This window comes from Molothrus aeneus, unplaced genomic scaffold, assembly GCF_037042795.1.
Source record: "Molothrus aeneus isolate 106 unplaced genomic scaffold, BPBGC_Maene_1.0 scaffold_34, whole genome shotgun sequence".
NCBI classification, from domain to species: domain Eukaryota; kingdom Metazoa; phylum Chordata; class Aves; order Passeriformes; family Icteridae; genus Molothrus; species Molothrus aeneus.
The window spans coordinates 698,077-720,965 of record NW_027099005.1 but is presented as its reverse complement, the minus strand read 5'-3'; the positions used below and the strand labels follow the sequence as shown (position 1 = coordinate 720,965).

Genomic DNA, 22,889 nt, shown 5'->3' with positions numbered 1-22,889 from the left:
GCTGCAGCTCCCAGAGGGCAGAGAGCTGGCAGGCAGCTCAGCCAGGCAGTGCTGGCCATCAGGCTCACCTCCACAAGGAAGGCCAGGGCGGGCAGCTCCCAGCGTGGCTCCTGTGTGCTGAGCAGCCGCAGCAGGTAGCGAGCGATGCGGGAGCACAAGGGGATGGAGACACAGCACATCTCCCTGGCAGGAGAAAAAGGAGCCAAGGCTGTGGGCCAGGGGGACAAAGCTCTGCCAGGACTGACAGCCAGAGCTCTGCTCTTTCCCCAGCATCCTGTAAGGGGCCCTGGGCTATTTGGGAGGCAGCTCCTGCTGGGCAGCCTCCTCTGCCAGCCTTTTCCAGTCTGCTTGGCCATCCCTTGGTGACAAGGCCCTCTGGCCCATGACTCGGCGACTCTGTGGAGCTCCCTGGGCCCGGAGCACAAATGTCAGAGGCTGTGGGGAGAAGGGGCTCTCACCTGGCCAGCAGAGCCACGGCATAGTGGTGGGTGTCAGCACACAACAGCGTGTCCCAGGCATGTTTGCGTTCAATTGCCACCACCACATCCTCGTGCTGCATGTGGCAGAGCCGGGACTTCAGGGTCCGCACTGCAAACCTGCGTGCACAGCAAAGGCCAGGTGACGCTGGGAGTGCTGGCTCCTGCCCAGGGACATGGCAGGGACAGGAGGAGTGGGATGGAGCACCTGTTGGGGCTGGTGGCAAGGCCGTATTCCTCCTGGCATCCCTTCCAGAAGGCATCGACCTCCTCTGGCATATCCAGAGTGCTGAAGAACACTTGGAAGAGCAGATGCACAAAGAGGCGGGGGAAATAGACCGTCACCATATGTGGGACACAGGGCACCTGCAGGATCTTCCACATCACCACGGTTGCCTGCAAAGGGCAAAGCCCCCCGAGACAGCGCTCAGTGCCCAGGTGTCCGTGTGGCAGGGCCTGAGCTTGGCAGGGAGATGCCCGGAGAGACCTTGGCAGGGGGAGCACGGGGCCTGCTGGGCCTGGAGCTGCCCCTGGGCCAGGTTTCAGCCCAGCGCCTGCAGCAGGGAGATGCAGTGGGGGAAGGAGGATGGAGAGCTGCTGGAGAGGCGGCCTTGGGGCCAGCAAAGGCCAGTTAGAGAAACTCACAGCCAGGACAAAGACACCCGTTTTGTCCCCGTCGGAGGTGCACGTGCTGTGCTTGGGCCAGCTGCCCAGCACATGCAGGAGGATCAGCAGCGCTGGCTCTGCAGTCCTGGGCTAGCACATGATGCTCTTCCACATGGTGAAAGCAGCTCTGTGGGGTTAGAGCTCTGTCTCAGGGGGGTCTCAGACACAGCACTGGGGCCTGGGCAGCAATGGGGACCTGAGCTGGCTGCCAGCTCTGCCTCTGCCCACTGCCACTGGCCAGCAGCAGCCAGGCAGCCCAGGCCTGTGGGGACAGGCCCCTGAGGTGCAGCGAGGGAGCATGGCAGCAGGCTTGAGGCCTGACGTGCCAGGGCTGGAAAAGGGAGCAGCCAGAGGGCCCTGGAACTCTCTGTCGGTCAGACACGTGGGGCAGGCTGTAGAGCCTGATGGGCTGGGGAGCCCTGAGCTCCTCTGGGCAGGTGGGCCCCATACCTGTCACAGGACGGGGCCACATGCAGGAGCGTCACGACTACATCAGCGGGCTGTGCTTCCGTCAGATCCAGCAGGCTCCTGTTCAGCCTGTGCTCAGCAAACTGATTGGCCAGGAGCCACTGGTGGATGTACCTGACCAGGGCGGGCACCTGGGGAAGGCACGGGGACACTTGGAAAGAGGCCAGAGGGAGGAATGTGCCCAGCTTCTCCAGACAAGTGCTTCCCTTGCCACCACGCTGCCATGGCCTGCAAGAGTTCCAGTGACCAGCAGGCATGGCTTGGGAGAGCAAGCAATTCCTGGGAGGATCAAAGCCTGGCCACAGGCTGCTTACTTGCTTTGGGTTGGAAAAGCCCTCCTCTACCAGCATATCCAGCAGAGCAGCACTGGTCTTGGTTTTGAAGATGTGCGAATAGGCTCTGAGCCCAGCGCCCATGGTGCGGGTCTCTTCTGCCCGAATTTTCTTGATGAATTTGCAAACCAGCTGTAGGAGAAGGGCAAGAAGCCAGGGATGTTGCAGGGAATGCTGCAAGTGCGGTGCCAGCAGGCCCAGCCCAGGTGGGGATGGCTGCAGGTACCTGCGCTGTTCTGCGGAAGAGGCCGCGGGCGGGCTCCTGCTCTTGTGTGCGCTCCAGGGCTGCACCTGGCAAAGAGGGAGCGCAGCCAGAGCTGAGAGGCTGCGGGAGAGGCCAGAGAACACGGCCCAGCCCTGCACTCCCCAGGCAGGGGGAGCCCCGGAATGCCCCAGGGGATGGAGCACGGCCCCTGCGGGGTGTCTGCCGGGCCCCTCTTCTGTCCTGTCCATGGGCATGGCCCAGGGGATGGGATGGGATGGGATGGGATGGGATGGGATGGGATGGGATGGGATGCAAAGGTGCCAAGCTGGCTGCAGGCACCAAGCCTGTGGCCCAGCTCTGCCACTCACCCTCCTGCAGCAGCTCAAATGGCACCACCTCTTTGGTCTCCTGTGCTTGGACTGCTGCAGGGCCTTCTTCCTCCTGTTCCCCCGAGGCCACCTTGGGCACTCTCAGGGGTCTCTGCTCCATGTTAGTGGCTGGATTTGTGGCTACTTGCAGGAGAGATGCCTGGGAAAAGCTCCGAGTCAGCAAGTCCTGCAGTTGTGCCTGGAAGGCACCTTCAAGACAGAAGCCTCAGGAAGGCTACAGGACAGCAAGTCCTGCACTCTGGTCTCCAGGGCTCCTGCCCCAAGGACAGGAGATTCCTGTCAAGGATTGTGGTGGGGCCTCGAGGGCACTGGTGGCAGGGATGGGAGATGCCTCTGGGGCACCAAGTGCCACGCTCTGCCCTCAAGAGCAGCTGCAGAAGAGAAGCCTCGGCAAGGCCACGGGTCACCAAGTCCCGTGGTCTGGCCTCGAGCTCAGCTGCAGGAATAACGCCTGGGAAAGGCTGCGGGTCAGACAGGAACGAGTGCACTGTGCGGGGACTCCTCACGGCACCGCTCTGTCCCGTTCTGCCCTGTTGCCTATTCCCAGCAGCCGGGCAAGCTTCTATTTCCCACGTGTCACAAAGGGCCCTTGGTCACCGGGTTCCGTTCCATGGCACGGTGACCGTGCTGCAGCGTGCCAGCCAGGGCCCTTGCACACACTGCCTTCTGCCCTGGGGCCGCACCCAGCCCAGCCCAAGTGGCCCGGCTTGGAAGGAATCCCTGGTCCCTGGTGTCTAAGACAGCCCACACAGGATTTTTAGCATGGGCTCAGAGCATCAGCAAACGCTGCCCGGCTCTGCAGGCTCACTCCTATCCCCATATCTTTGCCTGAGAGAATTTGAATTTCTGAATTAGAATCATTTCAAGGGAGGGCATGTTCATTTTCCATTTCAGAGAAGCCTTCTGCCTTCATTAGCAGACGCCTCTCTCTTCAAAGCAAGGCAATTGTTTATCATCTTGCAGATCCGCAGTTGCTGGGGAGCCCCGTTTTACACCAGGGACCTGGAGAACCATTGCCAGCAATTGGGAAAATCCTAGCTGCTCCATCCACCCGTAGATGAGCTCTCCAAATTTGCCCCAAAATTGGGTCCAGCTCTTAGAGGCCACAAAGAGCAAGTCCAAGTGACTTGATGATATTTTTAGCCCAGAAAGCCCTGCAGCTGATGGCACACTTGACAATCAGCAGGGGACACAGCTAGGCCAAAGGCCAGAGCTCTGCTGGGAGCCTTTCTCCTCAAACACCCTTCAAACAAACCTCCATGCAAGTCACTTGGGAAAGTTTCTTCAAATTATCCATTGCTGGCACACAACTACACAGCCTTATGGGAAAGATCCTAAAGCAGCTGCTCTGGAGTCCAAGAGCCAGCACTAAGAGTCCTTGTCATCTCTTTGGAGCTGAATGCCACTTTGGGGGATTTGAAGGAGTTCGGAAGGAGCTAGAGAGCGGACCTCTGAGTTTTTTAAAGGATGCCATTGCTTTTTCTTCTCTTCTACATAGCCAGGAAGGGTGACTTTGGCTCACATCTCCACTGCATGACTCACAAGGCCGCAAGACTTGTAGTTCCAAGAGCTTTGAAGGACTTCTTGGCCAAGAAGACACTGCCAACAAGGATATTGATGTTTTGGAGCCAATGCTTCAATATTTCCTCTTCTGGACTCAGGCTACAGTGGAAGCTTCCTTAGCCAATCATGTTAGGACACACAAACCTACAGCACTGCATCCTAAGCTTCTTGTTTACCATTGGAACTACTTGGATTTTTTCTAGATCTTCAGCCCTAAAACTCTCAACTTTCCTCCACTTCAACTTTCCTCCCCGTGTCTCTGCTCTAATCAACTAGAAATCCGCACGCTGGCTTCTAGCACCTAAGTTTGGAAGCCCTTTGCAAGGTCTCCGATCAAATGCTGTGTTGAATTCTAAGCTTTGCTGACAAGACCAAAGGTCTGAGATTTCCCTGTGTTTGGCTTTCCAACAGCGCTGATGCTGTTAGTTGCGCAGTGCCCAGGATCCCTCTTGCAAGTCAACTCTGGCAGGAAGAAGGCGGCTGCCAGGGTGCTGCTTGTGGCCTCTGACAGCCCCATTGCTCAGGGCTTGCCAGCGCCCCAGCCCCTCAGGGGCTGCACCAGCCCGGGCAAGCTGCCCGGCAGCAGCGCCGCAGCCCCACAGCAGCTCCAGAGGAGCCCCATCCAGAGGCAGCCGGGAGCCCTCAGCAATGCAGCCAGCAGCACACGGGCAGGAGGACACAGAGGGCGCTTCCTGCCTGGCACAGGGCTTGTGGCCATCTCCAGGCACCGCTCTCACAGGGATCCCCGCAGCTCCGGGCCCTGCCCAGCCGCTCTGTCACCAGCACAAAGGCTTCCGCAGAACCATCAAAGGCCAAGGGGCTTCTGGCCATTTTCCCTGCAACACTGCACGCCTGGGCAGCTGGCTGAGCCCAGGCACCCGTGTCCCCCTCTTCCCCTAAGCCCTGCAGAGCCTGTGTTGGATCGGCGGAAGAAATGCAGCTCGCAATATACGTGATCAGCAAGTCTCCAATTTTATTGATAGTTCACACATATCTATATTGGTGTTAATGAAGCTTATACATATTGCAGGTCTGAGCTCATTATTGGTTAATCACTTATCGGTCTACCATGCCTACTTCTATACTCTTATGCTTATTTTGTTTCTACTTTTACCCGATTCTACCTGTAGGTTCCCAGTTAACCTCTGCAACTCAGAGAGTTGGGAGTGAATGGACTGTGAATGATCAGAAAGATTCATGCAACACATGCCCTCAAATTCTTCACAACCATGGCCTTGCGTAAGTAAAAGAAAATCGATTGCAGCTCTATTTTGAAGTGTCGCATGGCGAATAGAATCAACATCAAGCAAAAGGCTAGAAAGTGCTAAAGAGGTGGCATTGGTTTGCTTAGCAAGCCAACATCCCAACTTGTTTAAAATACCATGAGCACGTGCTGCTGATGCGCCTGGAGTCAAGAAAGATGCTGCAACTATGGCCTCTGGGGACCAGAATTTTACATCATCCCTGCAGTCTGCAGCAAATGCATGAGCCATTCGTTTATTTCGACGATGGTGGCGGCTCATGTTCAGTATCATGGACATGTTGGGTGTGAGTAGAGACAGCCATCCAATTGTACATGGCCCGCCATGCAGCATTGATGGGACACCGGCCCAAGCATGGTCCCCATATATCAGGAAGTATCCTGCTGGCAATTGAATAGGCTCATTTGATGAGATTGACACTTTCTTTGTGGTATAATTGCACCAGGCTGTTGCATTACGGTAGATAGCCATGCTGGAAGTTACAATATTGGAATGGTTCTTGGCTGGCAGCTGGCTTCTATGGTTGAAATTAAGACATGCATCTGCCATCACTGAACCTAACAGCTCCAATTCTTGGGGTTCCTGCGGTGCTATGGGAAGAAAGGAAACCCATTGGTCCCGATTATCTACACTTGCCCTAGCATTGTTGACTCTACAGGTGGGTACATGTGAGGGGCATGGCCAGGGATCTGCTGGTAACCCAACCAAACAGGTTGTAAATGGATTGCCAGGAGAAGACAATGACAGGCAAATAGCCTCCTGGTTAGTTAAGTTTGCCAGGGTGACCCATATGTTAGTCTTGGGCTGAAGTGGGGCCCATGCCTGATGGTCTACACTGTCCACAAAAAGAGCAGAAATTAATAAAGTAATAGCATAAAGTCTCCACATCAAACCGATCTTTCCAGGCACTACTTTGAACCACCCAGACATTTTGGAAACAAGCATGTCTGTCACAAACCGTTAAGAATATCTCTTTTTTCCTCTTCTTTCCTTTCCCTTTGACCTGCCCAGATTTAACCCTTTTAGGTCTTTGAAACAATCATCCCACACTTGGTTGGGATCCTGACCTCCTGAAATCGGACCTATTACACTTGACTGTGACAGGGGAATACCCTGACCACACTTAGACTGTAAAATACACGACTGAGATTGCCCTAAAGCGCGTTTGACTAAGTGCTGGGTTTCCCACCTAAACCATGCAAGGATTTTCTGCTCTGGGGATTCATACAACTGTAACCCTTGGCGGCCAGGTAGCCCTGTAAATGCTTCAAGTTCTCTCTGCCAGGAGTTTGACTGCCAATAGAAACCACAGCTCCTACACCACAACTCAGGTAATTGGGATTGATGCACACGCTTAGTTTCCCGACAACCCCCACAAAAAAGCAGTATCCATGCAGCACAATGTCTATTTTGACACTTAATACAAGCTAAAATCCTAGGTCCTCTAGATTCAAATGTAGAAAGCACCGAAAGCAAGCTTAATATATTATCAACAGATTTGCACCAATCAACCACTTGGTCGATGGCAAAATCACACTGTCCTTTCAGTTTAAGAAGTATTGGTCGAAGGATGATCAACAGCCTCGTCTCCACTCGCTGACGATCCTCTTCGCTCAGTTGATTGAGGTCTTCCATCAAACACGGCTGCTCGGGTCCATTTAGTACCCACAAAGATCCTGTAGGGGTAGAAACACAAAGATATCTGCGGCCCCAATATAACACCTTAGCAGGACCTTGCCATTGTCCTATTTTAGGATCCCTGTATCTTACCCATACATCTTGTTTCACATCATCTTTTTCCTCTACATAGTGATGAATTACAGCAGGAACTTTACTTTACCCAAAAACATACAAGTGATTCAAAACAAATAAACACTTTAACAATCTTTCTTGTGGCTCTCTGATATCTGTGTATTTACTCAGATATCTTTTCAAGGTACCATTTGCTCTCTCTACGATTGCTTGCCCTGTTGGAGAATTAGGGATGCCTGTCACGTGTTCTATCCCCTACATTTGCATGAATTGCTTTATTCTTTTGCTACAGTAAGCAGGCCCATTATCTGTCTTGATGCGCTCTGGCACTCCCATTACTGCAAAACAACTGCTGAGATGTCTCTCTACCTGCCCTGCTTTCTCACCAGTTTGTGCTGTGGCCCTTATAAAATGACTATAAGTATCTAAGGTAACATGCACGTACTTCATCCTTCCAAACTCAGCAACATGTGTGACATCCATTTGCCAGGTCTCATTTGTGCTCAGCCCTCTTGGGTTAACTCCCAGACCTAACCCGCAGCCCCCATTATGATGACTACATATAGGACAGGCTTTGACTATTGCCCGTGCCTCCTCCATAGATATCTGAAATTCTCTATGGAGGCCTTTTGCATTTTGGTGGAACATGGAATGTGCCTCTCTGGCCATAGTCTGCCTGGGAATTGGAGTTGCTTGTGTGATTGAGACTAACTTATCTGCTCGCGCGTTACCCTCTCCCAGACCAATCTCCCACTTGTGACTTCTGATATGGATAACAGAGAAAGAATGTTTCCTCAGCTTAATTGCCCTCTGCAACTGTATAAACAGCTCATGCAACCTCCTGTTTTGAACCTCTTTTATAGAGGCATCTTCTATTCGTTCACACACTCCTGCAACATACAAAGAATCTGTTACTATTTTGAGAGGCCCAGAGAAATGCATCATGGCCCATACAACAGCCAATAGCTCCATCGTTTGTAAAGTATCCAACTCGGTAGCCTGGAGTATTTGATGATGCCATTGTCCCTCTTCCTGCCAGGTCACTGCAGCAGTTTTGGATTTTCTTCCTGCATCCGTATAAACTGTTATAGCATCCAATAAGGGCTTTTGTGATCTTTTTGGGCATTGAATCCAACCCCACTGTCCTATCCAATTCAACGGTATATTGGGAATATCATCAGTGGCAATCACACAACCAGCTCCCAACAGAGCCTCTTGTAATTCCGTACTGTTTGTCAGGTACCAGGTCAATGTATCCTTCTTCATTGGTATCCGTATCTGATCAGGTTCCTTTCCCGTAATCTGTAATGCCCGTTCACGATCCTTTTTGAGCAAATCAGCCAAAATTTCAATATTTTGAAGAAGGGTTTTATGTTGTTGAAGTGGAGGAGATATCCATTCCAAGGCCCACACCTCCCCCGTTTTTCTGACTTGCTGAGTAAGTGCACCCAGTAAAAATTTAGTTCCAGACCAAACTGTCAGCTGTATGGGGAGGTTAAGATCGCGTCTCCAAACACTGCCTTGTGTCACACAGTCCAGTATCTGTTGCAGTGTCTTAACCTGCTCAGAGGTTACATGAACAGGCTGTGCTGGATCAGTTCCTTTCAGCAAAGGTCGAAGTTCATCTAACAGTTCATTAGGGATACCAACAATGGGGCGCAGCCATTGCAGATCACCAAGTAACTTTTGAGCATCATGCAATGTATGTATTTTAACATTTAATTGCAATTTCTGGGGGGTAACAATTTGATCAGTAAGTATCCATCCTAAATATTTCCAAGGCGCAGATAATTGAATTTTTTCAGGTCAACTGTATGTTGACACAAGGTGGCGCTGTTGCGCCTGCCCTGGGGAAGAGAAACCCATTCAAATCCCTTGTCCGGCTCTTCCCTGTTTAAAGCTGGCGAGCTAAAGGCAAACCGCCGAGTGTCTCGAGGATGAAGAGCAATAGTAAAAAAGCAGTCCTTCAGATCAATAATCAAAAGTGGCCAGTCCCTTGGCAACATAGCCGGGTTAGGTAATTCTGGTTGTAAGGCTCCCATAGGCTCCATTTGTTCATTTACAGCCCACAAATCATGTATTAAGCGATACTTCCCCAATTTCCTTTTAATAACAAAGATAGGGGCATTCCATGGACTTGTTGACAACTGTAAATGAACTTGTGTATATTGTTCATGTACTAGTATATGAACTTGTTCCAGACTTTCCCTTTTTAACAGCCGTTGCTTAACCCACACTGGAACGTCCGTGATCCAGGTTAATGGGATTGGGAAAGTCCACGCAATGGCCATTAGCCTAAATGGTGCTCGTTTGTCAGTACTACTCCCATTTGAGCCAAAATGTCCCGACCAATAAGGCATTGTACAGTAGGGGGCAAAGGTACAATTGATAAAACACTCTGCAAAGTTTTTCCACCAATAGTTACAGATAACATGGGTGATTTTCTTGCAAGTCTTAGGCCTCCAGCCCCGGTAACTGTCACTGTGGTTGGCTGTAATGGTCAGTTGTGGGGCCAAAAATCCGGACTCACAATGCTGGAGTCTGCTCCAGTATCCAATAATCCTTCCAAGGTTTGCCTTTCACCCCGATAATCCAGTATTACAGTGCGCTTTGGTCGATCATTCAGGTTCATTGTTAATAAAGTGAGTCCTCCAGTGGAACCAAATCCTCGCTCCCCTCTTGACCGTGATTGACGAGGGGGTAAAGTTTTAGCCATTTGTTCCAAAGGAACCAATTGAGCTATCCTTTGTCCTTTCTCGATTTGTATAGGTGGAAAAAGAGTATGCACCATAACACAAATTTCCCCCGTATAATCAGCGTCTATTACCCCAGGTAAAACAAATAATCCCATTATGGTGGCCGATGATCATCCCAGAAGCAAAGCTCCCATAGGTAATCTATCAATAATGATTGGTCCCTTTATTCCAGTCGGAACCTTTTCCGGTTGGGTGGTCATCAAGGTTACTGCTGCTGCGGCTGCCACGTCCAGCCCGAGGCTCCCGGTGGTGGCTGGTTGAAGGGAAGCTGGGCTGAGGTGTTGACAGCAGCTACTTGTGTCTGGGCGCGGCGGCTGGTGGACGCGCTGGCTTTCCCGTTTCCTGAGCGGCGTCGGCAGGCTCCAGTGTTGTGGGTATCCAAGCGCGAATTTTGGCACCAGACGCTGGCTGCTTGACAGGCCCGTCGCGTGTGTCCTGTGCCTCCACACTGGTAACATTTGAATCAGCCAGTGGATGGAGCCTGTGGAGTATTTGTTGCCGCTGCTTGTAGGGGGGCAAGAGCAGCTAACACCTGACTCTGTGAGGCTTCTGCCTGTTTTTGTAATCCTGCCCCTAACTCCTTAATAGCATCTACTAACATCGCTTGATTCCCTACGGGCACATTCACCAATTGTTCTAAAGCTTCTTCTATAGACCAATTAGCTCCTAGGGTATTTAATACATTCTTTGTAGCCTGATTACTGTTCGGGAGTGCACATTGTTTTAACAAAGTACCCTTCATGAAATCAGGGACTCCTGCCCGCTCAATAGCATTGGCTACCTTATCTATAAAAGATCCAAATGACTCATCTCTTCTTTGCTTTATTCCCATATAAGAAGGAATCCCCCCTGGCTCTTTTATCCTATCTATAGCCAACCGCACCAGACGCATTGCCTCCCGACACTTATCAGGACCGAGTAATGCTTGTGCTTCTGTCCGAAGAAAAGGCCCGAGACCCATTAACTCCTCCAGGGTTATCCCGTGTAACGGGTTGCCTGGCTGCCGTATTACTGCTACACATTCCTGACAGAGTGACTGCCAGTGTGCATTAAACAAGAGCTGCTGATGCTGAGTGAAGATAAGCTTCGCTATTCCTCTGCAATCAGCCGGCAGCAAAACCTGAGTCCCCCAGATATAATCCAGCATTTGTTTTGTGGGCTCACCGGTTACCCCAAATTGACTAACTGTGGACTGTAATTGCGACAACAACTCCCAGTCTAGAGCAGTTATTGTTGCTTGAAACCCACCCCCTGCCATGGGTGAATATATCACCAGACAAGCAACATCCATAGCTGCTTTTATAGCCTCCTCATCCCCCGTATCCATGATATCTTTTGCTACCGCTGCCCATGCCTCCCTTCACTCCTGTGCAATGGCCCCTGCTAGGTCACTCTCTGACCCAGGGATCGGCTCATTACTAGGAGGAGGAGATGGAGGGTTTGACACAGGCAGTGCGGATGGTGCTGTTGTAGCACACGCAGGGGGTGAGCTGCTGCTTTAGGCAGGAGCCGATGTTGGTGGCAAAATGACTGTGGATGTGGCAGGGGGTAATGGACAATTAAACCAGTCCCCATAACCCTTATTCTTTTCATGTGCAACGATAGCTTGCTGAGCAGCCTTTTCTTCTGCCTGATATTGTCATAACTCATCATGCACAACTCGCCACAGCTTTCCCAACTTTTTTGCAGTTTTATCATCTATGATTGCCTCCCACAGCTTATCCCCAAATTTGCACCACTCTGTTAACTCATGAACTGTATGAGGATTTTGAAAAACTCCCTGTTCATACCCATAAGCTAACAACCCAGGAAGCTCTTTCTGCAAATCTATGCCCTTAACCTGACGCTTTTGTAAAAAGCTAGTAAATAAATCATATGCTGCTTGCATTTCTCTATCCATTTTAAGAAGGTCAGCGCTGTTGCAGCCCTACAAGGTCTCGGCAGCACGTATCGGCCGGGCTCTCTGTTGAGGTCACCCAGGGCACGGCACCTTCCCTTTTTCAGCCGTGCTTGTTCGCCGTCCTTGCTGCGACAGGACCCGAACTCCTACACTGATCCACCGTGGTTGCCGTTGCCGGTATCACGTTGCGGGGTCACCAATTGTCGGATCGGCGGAAGAAATGCGGCACACAATATGAGTGATCAGCAAGTCTCCAACTTTATTGATAGTTCACACATATTTATATTGGTGTTAATGAAGCTTATACAAATTGCAAAGCTGAGCTCATTATTGGTTAATTACTTATCAGTCAACCACGCCTACTTCTATATTCTTATGATTATTTTGTTACTACTTCTACATTCTTGTGGTTATTCTGATGAAACTATCATATTTTTGGCAAAAGATCTTCTCCTCTATCCAGTTGTTGCACCAAGGGCACAATGTCCTTGTCAGTGGTTGGACACTGACTGCTGAATCCTAGACTTGCCTCCTTCTAACTTAACCAATGGTATTATGTCAACATGACCTTTCTCAGCTAGCCAACTCTCCACAAAGCTCTCCACACTTCAGGACCCACTGGAACCAAGGGGCCATTGTGACACTGCAGGGCCTCATGGAATCAAGGGGATCGTAGTGGGGCTCCATGAGACCAGGGGACATTCTGACTCTGGGGAACCAAGGAGACCATTGTGACACTACAGGGCTTGGTGGAAGTAGGAACTCATGTGACAGAGAGAAGTCCAATGGAATCAAGAGCCTATTCCGTACTTCATGGTTTCAAGGAGCCAAGGAGCTCTTTGTGACACTGAAGGGCCTCATGGAAGCAATGAGACCATTCTGGCACTCTGAGTCCCCATGGCACCAAGGGGCCAGTGTGACAGAGCCAGGCCTTGTGGAACCAAGAGTCTGTTGTGATCCTGGGGAGCCAAATAGAACCAAGGGGCCATTGTGCCACTGCAGAGCCAAGGAGACCATTGTGGTATCACTGGGCCTTGTGGAAACAAAAATCTGTTGTGATACTACAGGGCCTCATGGAACCAAGGGGCAATTGTCATACTGTAGGGGCCTCAAGGATCCAAGAACATGGAAAAGTTCGGTTGGCTTGGCTCAACTGGTCCAGCTGACCTTGGCATGTTGAGGGTTGCTTCTCATCTGCCCCTGAAGCCCTGGAGTTCTGTGCTTTCCTTCCTGTGGGAAAGAACTCTCCTTTTCCTCCAGGGGTTCATGGCTGAAATTGGGATTCTACCTCCATATTTGATTATATCCAAAGATTATCCCATATGAAACCTTCAAGAACAGACAGCTCTGGATGGCCTTGGCATCCTGGGGGCCATCTCCCATCTGCCTTCAAAACACAGGGGGGCCAAGCTTTTCTTTCCATGGAAAAAACATCTTTCATATGCAGGTGTCCATAGCCAAAATTGGGAATCTGCCTCCAAAATTCCCTATATCCAAGGATAGCTCCCAGACAAAAGCTGCCAGGACTGACTAGGTGCCCTTGGCTTCCTGAGGGCCAGCTCTCATCTGCCTGTGAAACTGGGGCTCTGTACTTCCCTTCCTATGGAAAAGAACTGTCCTTCTTATCCAGACGCCCATGGACAAAACTGGGATTTGGCCTCCCAAAGTTCATCTACCCAAGGACTGCTCCCAGACAAAAGCTGCCAAGACAAACAGGTCTGGCTGGCCTTGGCCTCCTTGGGGCTGCCTCTAATCAGCCTTTGAAACACTGGGGCTCTGCCCTTTCCTTCCTGTGGAGAAGAACTGTCATTCTGGTCCAGGCACTCATGGCTGAAATGGAATTCCACCTCCAAAACTCCCCAAATATCCAAGGGTTGCTTTCAGACAAAAGCTGCAAGGACAGACAGGTCTGGCTTGCTTTGGCCTCTGGTGACTGCCTCTGATCTGCCTTCAAAACCCTGGGGCACTGTGTATTCCTCCCTGCAGAAAAGAACCGTCCTTCTTGTCCAGGCAGCCATGGCTTCAAGCACATGAGCACTGTACAGGGACAGAGGAGCTCTGTGCTCAGTGGGGTGGAGACTGAGGACAGCAGAGGAGAGCCCTGGGAGGGACTGAAGGGTGCTTTCAGAGATGGTGGATCCTTTTGACATAATAGAAAAAAGACAAAGAAAGAATTAATAAAAATAGCAGCTGGGGAGGTCCAGACTGGACATAAGGAGACTGGAATTTCCCTTCCAGGGCAGGGCTGTGGTGCAACACATCCCCCAGAAGGAGTCTGGGTCAGTGCAAGGCTTTGTGTGGGCAGGCAGAGGCAGGCAGGAGGCAGAGCTGTCAGCAAAGGAAGGGCTCAGCCAGGTGGGGCAGCCGGGGGATGTGTTTTACAACATGGCTTATGTGGTCCAAGACCTGTTCCACATTGCCAAAAGATGGCTGTAGCCCTGGGAGATATTATTTGGCCAACACCCCTGTCAATCACTGTAACATAAGGTGACCAGGAGATATTCACATCAGACCTCTGTCAGTAGTTTGGTTCCACTGAAGGACAGAAGTTTATTCTGTATTATCTCCATTTTGAAAGTAAGAGCAGTGATACTGGAGTCTTCTGTAGCAGGGGACATGGTATACCATATGGAACATGTGGACCACGGTAAAAGATGCTAAATAAATAAATAAAATACATTAAATTTAAAAATAAATTTCTAAATAAATAAATAAAAACATTCCCAGATGTTCCAGGAGCACCTCAGCCTCATGGTCTGGGAAGAAAACTTATCACCATGAGTCAGCAGAGTGGCTCTCCAGATGGCTTTGCAGAATGGCTGGTATCAGTGCCTAGTGTTACAGGGTTAATATTGGGGTGCAAGGAAGCAGCATTTTTGAATTTCACTAGACTTAATATGGAATCTTAGGGGAAGAACCAGAGAAGGAAAAGGGAGGGATCAAGGTGGTTTGGAAAGAAATAGACATAGGAAAATAGAGGAAGAATACAATAAGTGGGGTCAGTCATGCTGACAGATGCTGACAAATGCTGATGAGTGTGCTTGTAAGGCCAAACCTGCACTGTTCCACAGTGCCCTGTTTCCTCATTAGACTCAATGTGTATTTTCTTACTGCTCTGCAGAGCCAGTGGGATCTGGTGGAGTCAGATGAGAAACCTTTTTGCACTCTTGTCTGTGTGTATGAACATGTCTGTATGAGGTAGCTGAAAAGTTGAGTGTCCAAAGGCCAGCTGTGGGGTGGTCCATATGGTGTTGATAAAGGGACCCTTTATCAAGGTATACCATGATAACTTATCCTTTGGGGCTCAGTAATCTAAAGATTTATAGAATATCTGACGGATAGGCCTTAGTTACCCTTAATCACCCCTTTTTTCCTCTAAAAATACAAGTGACATCAGATTAGTTATAATTTTACACACAAATTTGTTAAAAAAGAAGCAACATAAGGCTGCAGGACAAAGTCACTTCCCAGTTATCCTCTTCAGTTATGTTTCAAGCTTCCAGAACAATAGTTGTATTGCAAAACACATGGATTCTAACTTGGCCCCTTCCTGGAGTGCTATGGTCATGAATTCCAATGCCTAAAATGATTCCTAATAATTTTTACCTTTGTATTAGATATTACACACAAAGAAGGACACCCTTCTATTCAGAAAGGTCAGTTTCATAATAATGAAAACCACCAAAGGATAGTATAGGGACTTATGATCCTATATTTTCAGAAAAAAGGGATGAGAATGTATGTTTTGGTGTTCTGTAGCCATCCATGTGGACAACATACTATTATGCCATGGTGTGCGTCCAAAAAAATACAGGGGGAACTGTTCCCAAAGCCTGCAGGGACAGAAGCGCAGGGCAGGGACACCGTAGGACAGCCTGGGCTGCACAGGGCACAGGCATGGGCAGCAGCTGCAAGACAGCCCTGCCAGAGCCAACTTGGGCAGCACTTTGGCCATGGCTGCTGGGCCTGGGCCTGAGGCAGGAGCAGGAGACAAGTGACCCTTGCAGGCCTGGGGCCTCATGGCCTCCTTGTCCCTGCTCAGCAGCCTGGCAGGGGCCGCCCCATGCTCCTGCCCTTGGCATTGCCCATCCCCACATGCCAGTGCCCATCCCAGCAAGGGCCCTGAGCAAGGAGGGAGGGACAGGATCTGCCTGGCCAGGCCCTGGGGCTCAGGCCTTGGCCCTTGGCATTCCTCAAACACATCCAGCTTTGCTCAGCACCAGAGATACCTTGGCCTTGTTTGTCCCCAGCTGTCATCACTGCCTGCAGTCTTCTGCTCTAACTGGAACCTGGGGACTCTTTCTCAGTTGTGTCCTTCAGTGGGACCTGTTAAAACTTTGAGAAACTTCAGAGATTCAATTTAATTTTGAGTTCTTGAGAAGTTTTCTGAAGACTCTCTCAGGGACTGAGTCTGATGTAAACAACGCCAAATCCCCAAGAGGCTCATTAAAGTCCTTGTGCTGTGTCTGTGCCGCTGAGCTTTAAAGGAACAGCTCTTCCCAGGGCCAGCTCCTCTCCCAGCCCAGCAGGGCTGAGGGCTCTGCCTGCAGGCACTGAGGGCACAGGAGCCAGGCAGAGACAGGCTGAAGGCAATCAGGATTGGGAAGACATTGAGCTGAGACTTCACCTGGGGAAAGATCTTCACAGCCCTGTGCATGGTGAGTGTGTGGGTGCAGGGCAATGTCCCCTGTGCTCCTGGAGGGATCTCCTGAAGCCAGCAGACCCCAGAGCCTGGGGGATGTGTCAGGAGGACTCTCCCAGTTTCTCTGTGGCACAGGAGGAGCAGGAGCAGGAGGAGGAGGAGGAGGGGAAGGATGTGCTGCAGAGCGGGGCTGCCCTGGGCACCGTCAGAGGGACAGGGCAGGACGGCTCCTGCTGCCAGGGACGGCTGCAGGGGCTGAAGCTGGGGCTGCAGCCAGGGCTGCCCAGGGCTGTCCTGCAGAGCAGCTCCTGCAGCCCTCAGGGTTCTTGGCCAGCCCAGGGCATGTGCCACCTGCCAGGGGCAGCTCTCAGCCTGCCTGGCAGCTCCCCATGGACGCTGCAGGGGAGAAGTTCCAGGTGCAAGGAGCCACCCCCATCAGGGCAGATTCCTCCTGCTCTGGAGATGGTGCTGCATGGCCAGGGCTGCTCTCAGCTTTCTCCTAAAGGGAAGGCAAAGGGGCTGCCAGCTTTGGCTGTGTCCCTGAGCCTCCTGCACTGTCAGCCTGGGCATCAGCAGATGGGCCTCAGATCTCCCTCAGAAAGTGCCTCCTCAGCCTCCTCTCCCTACAGACAGCAGCAGCAGCACCCTGGCTTGCAGCATCTCTGTTTGTCTGGCCTGCCCTTAAGGCCCTGCTGCCAGGGAGATGCCCCTGGGCAGTGCCCTGTGCTGGGAGGGGTCTGCAGGGCAGAGCTGAGCCCCCGGGGCTGGGCTGGGCTCTGGCAGCACTGGCAGGGACAAGGCTTGGATAGAGAGAAACAGCTCCCAGCATGCACAACTCCAGGCAGCAGAGAGCCAGACCATCTCTTGGTATCCAATCCTGTCCAGCTGCACAGGGAAAGAGAGAAGGGCTTAGAGAAACTGACTTTAAAGCTGGAGTCTTTAAAAACTCCACTTTATTTTTCAAGCACATTTTAATTTCAGTCATGCTGAACTAGAGGAAGGTGTAATAAGCAAAGGCACCTGTGTGGTTCCAGTAGTTCTGACTGCACTGGGGCCCAGGGAGCCCTGTTTTCCCTCTGGGCTTCCCAGCGTTCAGCCTGAGAGCAATGCTGAAGATGAGGCAGGAACTCAGGAGCACAAACACAAGCTCAAAAATAAAAATGTTGAGTGAAGTTCTCCAACAGGTAGAGAAGTAGTTTTGAGGGAATTCCTAAAATAACTCCATAGGATTGACTCAAAGAGCTTGTCAATGTCTTGTTTCAACAGTCCACCATGCCCAGAGTGAAGGAATGTCCAACAGCAGCTCCATCAGGCACTTCCTCCTGCTGGCATTGGCAGACACGTGGCAGCTGCAGCTCCTGCACTTCTGCCTCTTGCTGGGCATCTCCCTGGCTGCCCTCCTGGGCAACGGCCTCATCATCAGCGCCGTAGCCTGCGGCCACCACCTGCACACGCCCATGTTCTTCTTCCTGCTCAACCTGGCCCTCAGCGACCTGGGCTCCATCTGCACCACTGTCCCCAAAGCCATGCACAATTCCCTCTGGGACACCAGCACCATCTCCTACTCAGGATGTGCTGCACAGGTTTTCTTCTTTGCCTTTTTCATTGCAGCAGAGTATTTCCTCCTGACCATCATGTGCTACGACCGCTACGTGTCCATCTGCAAACCCCTGCACTACGGGACCCTCCTGGGCAGCAGAGCTTGTGCCCACATGGCAGCAGCTGCCTGGGCCAGTGGCTTCCTCAATGCTCTGCTGAACACAGCCAATACATTTTCCCTGCCCCTGTGCCATGGCAATGCCCTGGGCCAGTTCTTCTGTGAAATCCCACAGATCCTCAAGCTCTCCTGCTCACACTCCAAACTCAGGGAACTTGGGATTGTTGTGGTTGGTGTCTGTGTAGTTTCTGGCTGTTTTGTGTTCATTGTTTTCTCTTATGTGCATATCTTCAGGGCTGTGCTGAGGATCCCCTCTGAGCAGGGACGGCACAAAGCCTTTTCCACCTGCCTCCCTCACCTGGCGGTGGTCTCCCTCTTTGTCAGCACTGCCATTTTTGCTTACCTGAAGCCCTCATCCATCTCCTCCCCATCCCTAGATCTGGCAGTGTCAGTTCTGTACTCGGTGGTGCCTCCAGCCCTGAACCCCCTCATCTACAGCCTGAGGAACCAGGAGCTCAAGGATGCCCTGAGGAAAATGATGACCAGATGATTTCTGAAGCAACCAACTTCCCGTTTTCTTCTGCATAGTTTTTGGATTGCAACTCATGACAGGCCAAATAGCCCTTCCCAGTTCTTTGGTAGTTTTCAATGGGGCTTTCTGTTATTAAATTATTCTAAAAGAAATTTTTTAATCACCCCCATCAAATTCACTGTCTGCCTCTTGAATTTGACCCAGAAGCTCTGTAAACCAGGGTTTGGGCTATCACTACATTTGAAGAAAATAAACTACCTTGCAGTGCCTGTTTTATCTGGGATCCCAGCTCAGAGACCTGCATGAAGTTAGAGGGGAGAAGGGGAACAAGTCCCAGCAGAGCAGCACAGCCAGGGAGCAGCAGGGATTGGTCCTTTCAGAGCTGCTCTGCCCAGCTCCACCCTGTCCTTGCCAGCCCTGCTGTGGCTGTAAGGCCGGAGTGCTCTGGCAGCTTGGTCCCTGTCCTGCTGCGTGTCCCTGCTGTGGCCACAGGCAGGGCCAGGCCATGGGCACTGCTGGGACACAGCTGGGCTCCAGCACAGCAGCTCCATCAGCAAAGGGCATCTCCTGAGGGCAGGGCAGGGAGGCTTTGCTCTCCTCCAGAGCTGCTGTCAGCAATGTGCTCCAGGAATGCCCTGGCCCAGCAAAGCCCAGTGCCTGGGGCAGGGGGGAGTGTGCAGGGGGGGCTCACAGCAGTGTCCTGGCACAGCCAGAGCTCCTGGCATGGACCTGAGGCAGCAGCAGAGCAGGGCCTGGGCTGTGTCTTTGTTCTGGGACAGCCTGGGAAGGTGCCCCGGGGCAATTGTCCCACAGCAGCCCCTGCAGCCACCATTGCCAGCACTGGCCTCTCCCCACCTGCAGGAGGTTGTTTGTCCCTGCACGGAGGGACACCAAGGGACCAGGCCAGCAGGCCATGTTTGCTCTGTGCTGAGGAGATCTCAGCAGTGCATGGTGTGTGTGTGGGGAGATTAACCCCAGTGAGCACAAACACCAGCAGCAGCACCCGGGGGTGGCACAATTCCAGCGGCACAAACAGTGCCTTGAGGCCACTTCACTCTGAGAGTAACATCCTCTGGGAAAACACCTGAATTCTTTGCTGGGTTGTGGTTAGGACTGCATGGAGAGAAATATCCCAGGCAGGGAGGCTCCAGGGAAAAATGCTCAGGGCAGCCATGGACTGCACAGAGAGACATTGGATAGAGTGAGGGTCTGTGGGGAGAAATCAGAGCTGCCTCCCTTCTGAACCAGCCCGAGGACCTGACAGGGCTGTGCTGTGTTCTGGGCACTGGCCTGGAACTGAGGGATGTGGAAAAGGCCTTTGGTGTCAGGGCTGTTGAGAAGGCTGGGGAGTGTCACTGTGGGACCTCTCTCAAACCCCTTGGAAAGGCCAGAGCCATCCCAGAGGGTCCTGGGCACTTGGGAAGGGCAGACATGGAACCAGTCTGCAAACAGGGCAGGGAGGGGGACTGGGAGAGTCACAGCCTGGTCAGGCTCAGCAGGGAAAGGGATGTGGCAAATCCTCCTGCAGCCTTTCCAGGCACTGGCAGGACAGGGCAGGGACTGCAGAACCCACGTGGGAGGGAAAAGAAGGGGATGTTGTGTGCCCAGACTTCAGGCAGGCCTGGGACAGGGTCTGCTGTGGTCTCCTCAGAGCCAGACTGGAGAGAGCTGGGCTGAAGGAGTGGAACATGGGCTGGGTGGGAATTTGGCTGAACAATGAGGGTCAAATGTCATCCATGGTACAGAGTCCTCTTGGCAGCCACGCCCTGGTGACATCCCTCAGTGACCAGCCCCTGACCACCACTGTGGAATATTTCTATTGTCTCTAAAATGGCATTAAATGAACTTTCAATTCCTTTGTGGATGCTGCCAAATTGCAGGGAGTCTGTGACTGAACTCATCTAGTTAATGGTGCCTGCAAACATAATTGGGCAAGATGACAGAGTTGGGTAAATTTGTCTTGTCATCAGGTGCCAAGCAAGCCACAAGAAAGGACAGAAAAAACTCATGCATCAGAAGAAAGTCAATTCAACAGGGAAAAACCCAAATCCAATGATAAAAACCTCCAAACTCAACCAAAAAAAAGGCACAGCAAGACCCACTAACAGAAGAAAAGCAAATCCTTAGGAAATCTCCTATCAGCAGAAAATGTTTGACCACCTTGTGGCAGGAGAAGATTCTGTATGTGTTGGTGCTGTTTTCAAAGAAAAATGTCTTAAAAATAAATTATTCCCTCCTCCCCTTGCCCCCCTGCTTCTCTCAGGTGATTGCTGATCATGGTGTGACATGGAGTGGAACATCCCTTGGGTCAGTCCAGCCCAGCTGTCCCATCCCTGTTCCCCAGGAACACTTGCCCACCCCAGGCCCATAGGTTGAGGGGGTTGCAGACGCCTCATGGGGGGCGAGCACTGAGACAAGGACAGGAGAACAGAACAACATTTACTCTTGTCAAGGACAGTAGAACAGAACAGCACAGCCTTGGAGAAACTGATTGAGGATGTGCCTCTGGCAAACAGAAGCCACACAAAATGCAAGCAGGATGCCAGCTCAGCTCTGCAAGGCTGACAAAACAGAAGTTTTGCAGAACAATAATATTGCCCTTACTCAAAAGGGGGGGTCAAGGAACAGCCACCTAAAAAGGACACTGGATGTTGAAGACAGACCCCAAAGAATCATAAAAGGATTTGTCATAAGGGGTGCAACTATGTCAAATAAATTCAAAGACGTGGGGATAGCTAGTGGATACATAATGAGTGTGTGTGATAAAAACTCTGTTCATTCAATGCTCAGTGCAGTCGAATGGAGGAAGGATGGCCCAAGTGACCACCATGCTGTAATAAAGAAGACCTCCTTTCAAATACTCCAAACTCTGTTCAGAAGTTTCTATCCAGTGGATTTCAGTATCAGTGGTGTCCTTGACTCCATTATGCCCCACACTTTCACAATGGCCCCTTGGTTCCATGAGGCCCTGCTGTAGAACAATGGACCCTTGGTTCCATTGGGTTCCGTACTGTCAAAATGGCCTCCTTGGTTCTGCACTGCCACAATGCTCTCCTTGGTTCCACGAGGGCCTGGTGTGTCACAACAGCCCCTTGGTTCCATCAACTGCCACAGTGTCACCCTGGTCTCTTGGATCTGCAGTGTCACAATGGACAATTGGTCACAAGCAGCCCCGCTGTGTCACCATGAATATTTGGTTCCATGGGGCCCCATGGAAGAGTGTCACAACGGCCCCTTGGTTCCATGAGGTTCCACAGCATCACCATGGTCTCCTTGGATCTGCAGTATCTCCATGGACCCTTGGTTCCATGTGGCCCTGCTGTGTCACAGTGGTTCCTTGGTTCCATGAAGCCCCAGTGCATAACAATGGAATCTTGGTCCCGTGAGGTTCTGTACTGTCACAATGGTCTCCTTGGTTCTGGACTGTAACAATGGACCCTTGGTTCCAGAGGTTCCATGATGTCACAATGGTCTCCTTGGTTCCATGAGGTTCCATGATGTCACAATGGTCTCCTTGGTTCCATGAGGTTCCATGATGTCACAATGGTCTCCTTGGTTCCATGAGGCCTTGCTTTGTCACAATGGCCCCATGGCTCCATGAGCTTCCATGGTGTCACCATGGTCTCCTCAGATCCTCATTGTCACAATGGACAATTGGCCCCATGGGCCCTAGTGTGTCACAATAAACCCTCAGTGCCATGAGGTTCTGTGGTGTCACAATGCTCTGCCTGGTTCAACGAGGCCCTGGAGTGTCACAATGGCTGCTTGGTTCCATGAGCTTCCAGAGCATCAACAATGGTCTCCTTGTTTCTGCAGTGCCATAATGGACCCTGGTTCCATGAGATTCCTAAATGTCACTGGTCTCCTGGGTTCCACGTGGCCCTGCTGTGTCATCACGGCCCCTTGGTTCCATGAGTTTTTGTACTGTTAGCAATGGTTCCTTTGTTCCAATGAGGCCCTGCTGTGTCCCAATGGACCCTGGGTTCCATGAAGTTCTTCAGTGTCACAATGGCCCCTTGGATCCATGAGTTTCTGTACTGTTAGCAGGGAGTCCAGGGGGGAGTCCAGGTTTCTGTATCTCTAGAGGAAGGGGTTGATCAGTGCCATGGGGGCAGTACAAAGATGGAGCCAGTGGGGGAAGGGGGAGGGAGTGGCTGAGGGACACAGAACAAGGGGAAGGAGCCAATGGGGTCAAACAGCTTTTGAAGGAAGCTTCTTGTGTCTCCCGAACCCAGGGAATGACTCTCAGGGTCTCCACAGCTGCAGAGTGTCACAATGGCCCCTTGGTT

The 22,889-nt window shown here is 51.5% G+C and overlaps 1 protein-coding gene and 1 pseudogene across 1 annotated transcript; both read left to right on the top strand.

The window, feature by feature from the left end:
* The window catches only part of LOC136570473 (serine/threonine-protein kinase pim-1-like), a 50,746-nt pseudogene that overhangs the window by 5,663 nt on the left and 22,194 nt on the right, over positions 1 to 22,889 (top strand).
* Positions 17,701 to 18,618, top strand: LOC136570475 (olfactory receptor 14C36-like). Its single transcript, XM_066570940.1, has one exon. It carries the CDS (start codon positions 17,701 to 17,703, stop codon positions 18,616 to 18,618), a length of 918 nt encoding a protein of 305 aa, XP_066427037.1.